Source organism: Lathamus discolor, chromosome 14, assembly GCF_037157495.1.
Source record: "Lathamus discolor isolate bLatDis1 chromosome 14, bLatDis1.hap1, whole genome shotgun sequence".
Classification (NCBI taxonomy): Eukaryota; Metazoa; Chordata; class Aves; order Psittaciformes; family Psittacidae; genus Lathamus; species Lathamus discolor.
Genome location: NC_088897.1, coordinates 8,962,876 through 8,971,029, shown reverse-complemented (window position 1 = coordinate 8,971,029; position 8,154 = coordinate 8,962,876). Strand labels below are relative to the sequence as shown.

General features: G+C 43.3%; 1 protein-coding gene across 2 annotated transcripts in view; it reads left to right on the top strand.

Moving 5' to 3' along the window:
* The first annotated feature begins 1,254 nt into the window (after positions 1-1,254).
* Positions 1,255-8,154, top strand: part of ITGAE (integrin subunit alpha E) — a 30,359-nt gene continuing 23,459 nt past the window's right edge. The window contains exons 1-7 of one of the 2 annotated variants that reach the window (XM_065694712.1): positions 1,255-1,640; positions 4,513-4,627; positions 5,503-5,600; positions 5,949-6,019; positions 6,558-6,675; positions 7,302-7,442; positions 7,797-7,918. In XM_065694712.1, the coding sequence (XP_065550784.1) occupies positions 1,523-1,640; positions 4,513-4,627; positions 5,503-5,600; positions 5,949-6,019; positions 6,558-6,675; positions 7,302-7,442; positions 7,797-7,918 (783 nt within the window). In that variant the 5' untranslated portion in view covers positions 1,255-1,522. Of the gene's footprint in view, positions 1,641-4,512; positions 4,628-4,922; positions 4,992-5,502; positions 5,601-5,948; positions 6,020-6,557; positions 6,676-7,301; positions 7,443-7,796; positions 7,919-8,154 lie in introns of those variants that run through there. The other variant, XM_065694713.1, reaches the window with a different exon arrangement.

Genomic DNA, 8,154 nt, shown 5'->3' with positions numbered 1-8,154 from the left:
CTTTGCACGTTTTATTTTATGGTTGTTTTTCAAAGCATGCTCTGAAGCTGAAGCCAAAGCCGGTATGGGGAGCTATATCTGTGCCTCAGTTGAATCCCTCTCTTTTCATCTCTTCATGACCCCGCTTGCAAATGAGCATACTTTCCGTTGCCTCTGTAGCTAGCAAAAGGAGTCTTTGAAATGTGACAAGCGAAAAGGCTCAGACAAAGAGCAGATGCTTTATGTAAGTCTGCATAAGCTGCAAAGAGCTATTTCTGAAGCGATGCAGCTGGCACATTTCTCAGCTGGAGTGTTCCTGTGGCTAGCTGTCAGCTTTTTTCTTCTTTGCTCTGTTTAAGAACTTAATTTGTTAAATGGCTAATAAGAAAATAAATTAGGGGACAAAAGAAAAAATGAAAAAATAAAGGGCATTTCAAAAGAAAACTGTTCCACTTCACAACCTCACATCTGCTTCAGCAGCGTGAATAAAAGTAGGGCCAGACGGAACTAGGTAAAGCTTCAGGAAAGCAAGTGCAGGTGCTTCACAGCTGGCACCTAACTGTTACCAAAATCTGAGCGCAAAGAGCATTTGCTTTCAGTTCAGATCCCTGAGATGTGGAGTGCTACAGCATTTATGGACTGTGAGGGTGGTTGTCCAATGTTGCTAAACACAGGGAGTCCTTGGAGGAAGAGAGATGGAGGTAGCTAGAAAGTGTCTGTGTGATTTGTTGCACTCTTTTCTGAGAATGCTTGGGAAATTTACAGTTTCTGGGCAAAGAGAACAGTCTCTGAAATGGCTTTCCCCTTCCCCACCCCAAAGGATCTGCCATGCAGTTAGTTGATTCTTCTGATTCCTCAGCATTCACTACTTCAGCTCATTTAGCACGTGTAATAACAACACACTGCATCTGAGTAATACTTGTTACACAGAATTCTGATAGTAGAAACTATGTGGGAGTAATTCTGTGCGAGTCTGGTCCAGCCGAGGGTGAACAGTACAGAGACCCAAGGGCTCAGCAGAAAACAAAGAGTTGTTGGTAGAGGGGAGAAGAGACGTGCAGAATCTCTTGAAGTACCCTGGGCATCCTGCCATAAAATGTCAAAGCCATAAAATGACACCAACAATGTACAAAATAAAAGGGAAACACCAAGTGCTCTGCGTGTGTGTGCGTGGGGGGATCTCTTGCATTAAAAAATTACTATGCAGGGCATCTGAGAGCTGACCTCTCTCTTAAATCCCTGCTGTGAGTTCACATGAGACAATTTGCACATTGCAATGTGATGTGGCACGTCTGTGTAGCAGGCAACAAAGGACAAGGTGGCCAGTACAACATAGACTCTCACAGCTTTTCCTGACAGATCCTATGTATTCTAGAAGTATTGATGGACAGAAATGGAGCCACTGCTAAAAATGACCTTTCAGGAACATAAGGTTACCTTTCAGCAGGTCTTTGCGTCTGAAGTTTTATTACAGTGTCACTGGTGTACGCCTTGAAACCTCAGTTAGGAAATCCACAATAGAGTCACTTTTTCTCAGTGAGACATGCAGATCTGGAGAAGCATCAGAGGAAGAGAGCAGCTTTTGCCTGGTATCTCCACTCCTTCTTTCACCTTAAAGCTGGGAACAATGAGGTTGCTCCTGTATCTACTCTTCCTAATGAGTAAGTCTTATCTCTGTATTTATTTTATATATTAGAAAATGAAAGTCTTAGTCTGGAAGTAATTTCTGGAGACTCAGATTGGTCCCTTAAAGTGAGCCAATGAAATTATTCTTATGTAGAAAGTTCAGGATGTTTGAACTTGCATGGAAGGTCTTTAGTTTGCAATGTGGTTTTCTACAATTCATACTTTTGAGTGGAGAGTTTTATGGGTCATCTTTAGTGGGAGAAAAGTGGCTGGTAGGTTAGAATAGAATGTAGGTGACATTTCTTAATATTCTTTCCTTTGTAGTATAATTTTAGATACACCCTGGATTAAGCAGATTTTGAGTTGTTGATCTCCTTAACAAGATCTCTAGAACATGTAGGGCTTTCTGAAAGAAGATGTAGAGACTTTTGCTTGGGAATAAGTTTATGTAAAGTAAAGCATAGGTATGAATTAGAAGGAACATTTCCTGAGTCAGAGCCTGTATCCACATCATTGTGTCCTGTAGCCTTGTGGGGACACTTCTGCTGTGGATTAGTCTTTAGTTACTTACCCCAGAAAGGGCAGCACCCTTACACTGCTACTGCATTACCTCAAGCAATGGACAACAGCACTGGGGATGCTGCTAGCCGCTCTTCCAGCCACTCCACAAAGAAATACCGGTTTGATTCTATGATAAAATTTCTGTTTGCCTGTCTCCCTTTTCAGAAGACTCAATACCTACGCTATACCTACTCCACCTGTATGGAAAGCGTATTATCCTTTAAGTATTAATTTTGTGCCCTGACCACCTCACAGGCTTCATGACAAGCTTGACACTTCTAGTTCTGGGAAAAAAATTGTTATTAATTTTATTCTTTTAATGAGATGCCCATCACAGTTCTCTGTAGCTTGCTTTGCTGTGATTTTAGATTTAACATCAAGATTTTTGCTCTACTGTTTTCATTATTTGGGCTTGTCTTCTCAATGTTGTATGATGATGTATTATTTCTGCCAATGTCCTTGTTCTCCTGTTTGTTATTATGGGAAGTAACTCCCAGCTTTGTAAACATATAAATCCTTCATGGATATGCCTGCAGAAGTTATTAATGCTTTTTCAAATCTGGATGTTTCTTGATTTGGTTTTTGCAAAATGAAGTTGGGATCATTGCTGGAGGCTTTTGTCCTTGTGAGCTTCTGCAGATCTTTAATATTGCTCTTCTCTAGCAACCTATTTTGGTTTGGTTTTTTTTTTTTTTTTTTTTTTTGCATTTGTGGGTTTTACCAATGAAAGCAGCAGAGCAGAAAAAGGTAGTTGGTGGGTCTCGGTTATGTTCACAGAATGACTCTAATACATTTGTGCTGAGCATCTAAACTCCATAGATAATTTGTCTGCATAGCTGGCTAACTGGCAGCACGCCTTTTTTTTTTTTTTCTAAGTTTAAGTCCAGTGCACTTAATTTCAATGAGTAAAGTGCTAAAACCCTCTTGGTCATCTTTGTTGGAAACCCCAGTGAGCAGGGAGTTGGAGCGAAAAGTTCAGGTAACTCAGCTTTGCAGGATGGCAGCAGCAGAGCTGATGCAGAGTTGAGCAGCCTCTGGTTTCCAGGACAACCACCGCACAATTCCAATACAGGAATATCCCCAACAGTAAGGTCAGCTCCCTGGCCATCGGTTCTTTTTGTTCCCTGCTTGAGAATTGCACCTTATGTCAAAGACAGTTGAACTTTTCAGGCTGCTTGTTAGTTGTACCCAGAATTCTGGTTTTGTTTTAAAGGAGGTTTGCTGGAAGCCTGTGTAAATGTGTGGTATTGTTGGGATGATTCTCTTCCAGTGGAAACACACACTGGAGAATCTCTGGGTTAATTTAGGCTTTCTGACTGGTGAAGTGGGATTTGCAAAACAAGGTGGGAGTCCAGTATGGTCTGCCTGTGCTCTGAAAGGGATGCCTAAAGTGTGGGACATTTCAGGAAGCAGAAGCAAAGACTTTTAGTTCATACTATTTGCATGTTTAATGTCATTGCTCCAATCATGGTACTTCTTCTTTCACCTGTGCTTTCAGAGCCTACTGGGAAATGACGTGGAATGGATTCCGAGTGAAATTAGAATCAGGAAAGACTGTAGATGGACACAAGGACAGAATGTGACCTCTTGTTAGTACATCAGGGATTATACTCAGAATGCTGGACTGCATGTTTAAATGCAGGCTCAACCTACAGCTTCTGGAGTCAGAGTCCAGGCATCCTGAGCAAGGATTTTAGGCTGGAGTAATCTGTAAAATTCAGATTGTGTACTTTAGTTCTGGCTTCAAACAGGAACAAAGCGTGATTGGAGTCACTTGGGCTTGTTCCTGAGATTAGTGTGAAGGTCTCAAAGTTGTCATGTGATTGACAAGAGGTTTGGTGATACAGCATGGATTAGTGCTTGAATTTACAGAACTCCCCATAGTAGCTTGCTTTCCGTGCGTCCTACTTTGTGACATTTTCAGTCTGTCACCCAGGTTCAAGTATATTTCACTCCCCAGCCTGTGTGTTTACTGGTGTTGACACACTTAGAGAAATCAAGGGCAGAGGTGCAAGCAGCAGTGAACAACTGCAAAGCCCTGGGGTTTTGTTTCCTCACAGGAGGAAAACCCAGGTTTGTGAGCTTCAGCTAGTACGAATGTTCTGTGGTGTCGAAGATGGACTTTCATAACGGAACAACAGGACTTGCATTATCTTATTTTTCAGTAGGCTGGGCAAAAACATGCTTCGTTAATCTAAATCAATTAAATTTCCATAGCTTGGCATCTTCCTCTGCCAACTGCCTCTGCTGCCGTGGTGGGCAGGGCTCAGGGAGAGCTGGCTCAGGAGCCTGTTAACGGTGTCTCTGCAGGTCACAGTATGCGCTCATTTATTTCTCTGTTTTCAGTGGTCAAGTCCTTGAGGAGCTTTAATGTTGACACTGGCAAGACATGGATCACACCACACACAGCCTCTTTGTTGTGGCCCTCTGTTCTTCAGCACTGGGATGGAAACACAGCCATGTAAGGAGCAGAATAAAGAAAAGCACACCCACATTCCCCATGTCTTTATGAATGAGTGTGGCCTCAGGTCACGTAGCTTCTCACTTTCTACAGCTGTTAGCACAGGTTGCTCTGTCTGGGACCCAGAATTGTTCCTTAGTTCTCAGGGGCTGATGAGTGGTGTTAAGAGCTTCATTGGTGTGAAGTGTGCGCCTCTCCCCTCACCCACACCCTCACCTGGCTCTGTTCAGAAAGGATGTCTGCTTATTTAACCAAATGGCAGAAACATGCAGCTGGGTTTTTGCAAGACTTCCTGGCGTGTTGCATCATTGCTGGGACTGCAGCAGCCAGAGCACCCACCAGCTATGAAGAGTCATGTTGCAAGGTTGGTCTAAAGACCATAAAGAATTGGAAACTGGTGTATTTTAAACTATTTGGTCTGTAGAGGAAGCGAAATGCATGACTAGGTCAGTGAGCAGAAGCCAACCACAAGTGGTTCCTGTAGAGATAACCTGTATTATGTGGAGGAGATTGCTCAGGCTGTGTAGCAGACAGCGTATTTTAAATTTCAGAGCAAATAAACTTTTCTACCCCCTAGCAGAAATTGGCTGACTTAAAGAGCAGTCCCCATTTCATACAGCAGTGCTGCCATTTCCTACATGGTGGGTGGACTTTCTTTGCTGCACTTCTGGTCTCCGTTTATCTCCAGTATTCTATGGGCAAGTCACTTCCAGACCTCTTCCTTGATCTGAGATAGCTCTCCTGAATTCAGATAATGTTCAGATAATGGGAAGGATGACGATTTGTAGGAGAAAATAAGTGTTTTCATGTTAATGCCTGATTCAGCTCAAATCTGCTGCCTTCCCTCTTTCCCACCTTTTATTCTCATTCCACAGGATTTTGGCTACTTCCTCAGTAGACAAGGGTCTGGGCAGGCTGAGAAAGTGCACCATTTTGCAGGAGGAGATCCAGTGCCAGGAGATACCTCTGCGAGGTACAGTCCTGCTTCCCCTTCCCAATACTTGCTTTGCCATAGGGATGAGGAGGTGCACAGGCTGGGTGCTCCAGAGAGAACTGGGCACACTGCTAAGTCCCATAGGCTACAGCTTAAATCCTCACCTAAATTCTGTTGAAATACAAGGCAACGTTTCTTGTTTCCAGGACATTCATTACTGTCACAGTTGCTGAAAACATTAACCCTGAGTCCTTCTAGGACAGCAGATACAGCTGATTTTAGTAGTTGTAGCCTTTCTCTGTGTTTATTCTATTTGCCCAAGGCTGACAAGTACGGTACCCATTTCAATTCTGTTCTTTATTCATTCACTCATTCATTCAATTTCAGGAAATATTAAAGGCTCCAAAAACATCCAGGATGGTGGCATAGCTATTGACAGGAATTCAGATTGGATCCTGGTAAGGGAATGAAAATATCCTTGGCTGAGAACAGCTGTATTTTTCCAAAATGCTGTGTATTTTTGCTGGGAAATGCAAATGAACAAAATGAGCAGACATTAACATAAGGACAAAGGCTAAAAGCTCTTGGTTGGATGCTGGCTGGTTAGAAAGCCAGATGGTGCATTGCTAGCCAGGATGGAAAACTGAGAAAGGCCCTTCTCATCAGCTGAGGGCTGCAAAGGACCTTATACTTAACCGCAGCCACCCCCACTCATAGGAAAAGGGAGGATTGGTAGAGGAGGCTTAGGAGAGACACCAGTTTGGAGGCTAACACCTCAGCCTGGTTAGCCCTGAGCCCCAGTCTTTGCCTCAGCTCAGGGCTGGAGTCCTGGGTAACCTCATGTGGCAGGGGTCACTTCAGGGAATGTGCTTTTTTACTCCCACTAGGCTTTCAGTGCTGTGCAGGGGATGCTGAATATTTGCCATATGGCATCTTCAGTCATCCTCTGCCTACATCTTTGCTCCTCATTCATTAGCTTTTCCTGTTGCCCCACAGGCTTGCCTGCAGAAGAAGCACCACCGGGCCTTCACTACTACCGAGGACATGAATGGAGTCTGCACTCTGCTCACCACCGACCTGCACAGCACAGCCTTCCTCAACCTCACCAAGATGGGTATAGGAGCAAAGCCAGTGCTGTGCCTTTGTAGGGGGACAGAAATAACAGCCCGAGGCTCTGCTCTAACAGCAGGGGCCTTCTGAGTTCCTAATGTACTGTCCACTGGGAGAGACCTAGAGCTGGATTTTAACATGTATTGTAGTGACTTCAACAGGGTTACAACGTTCAGCCTTGCAGATTAGCACACGCAGCAGGGAGCTGCTGTTGTGGTGTCCATGCATCCAAAAGATCCAGCTCTTAAGCCAGAATTTAGAAAAGCGTTGACATTCTCAGTGGATGGATATGACAGACATCCACTGGGAATGTTAAAAGTGCCTGAGCATTAAAGATGGTTCATTCCAGCTGAACTGGGCATTTAATCAAGGGAGCAGAGAGCTGGTCTGATTGTCCAGCCTTGCTCTGCTTCTTGCTGTCACTGCAAAGAAGCTGAGAAGTTTCAATTAGGCACCTAGATGGTCTCATTCCATATTCAGTTGCCTAACTGCTGTTAATAGTCTGACTCCTAGGTCTTTTGCAAGTCTGGAACCCTGGGTGGAAATAGCTCTTGAGTTTAAGATGTGTTTATTAGAAGAGAATTTTCAAAAGGTAGAGTGTGTTTTTTTCTTGCTTTTTAAATTCTTTAGTTGAGACCAAATTAAAAGGCATTCAAAGTAAAACCAGCAACAAGAAGATTAGTGACGGGAGCAGCTCTGTCAGCACAGACACCACCAGCAGTGCTTGTGGTGAGCTCTTTGGTAGCACACGAAACAACTCTATGTGCAAAGGTAAGTACTGGACAGGTACAAATATCACTTCCTTCTGTATTAGCTGAGTTTGAAGCATCTTGCATGCATCTGGTGGGAGAGAGATGGGGAGGGAAAAGATTGAGGTTTTGAAGGTCATCTGTAATGGTAAATGTCAATCATTGTTACAATCATCATTAACTGAGATTTTGAAAAATAAAACCTGTCACTACAGTGTAGACCGTATCAGTTCGACCTGCTTTTAAAATGGCTGGATGGTGTAGTAGTCAAATTTTTGGTTATTTAATACTATGTGAATGTTCTTGAACCCTTGTTAAATGTTGGGCTGTTCAGATATCCCTTCAAATGTCCTTTTATATTTAACTGCATTGACAGAACTGGGAACAGAGATTGCTGTCATTCTGGCTGGATCAGAGAACACCAAGCCAGACGATTTCCAAAATGCCAAGACCTCTGTCCTCAATCTGATGAAGTCAATGTGGCAGAAATGCTCAAAGGTGTGTGAACCTCCTCAGGGTTTCATAATCTGATAGACAGGATGGATCAGAGCTCTAATGAAGAATGGGAAGTCTCCTAGTTCATGTAATTATTGCTTTTTAAACTTCACATTGATGCTGGTAATAATTCTACATATTCTAATGCAAGAGTTAAATGCTAGTGAGCCAAGGAGGAGGTGTAGCTAAAGAGGGAAGTGGAAGAGCTAGGAGTGGATTTTCACGCCAGAAGCATGCTT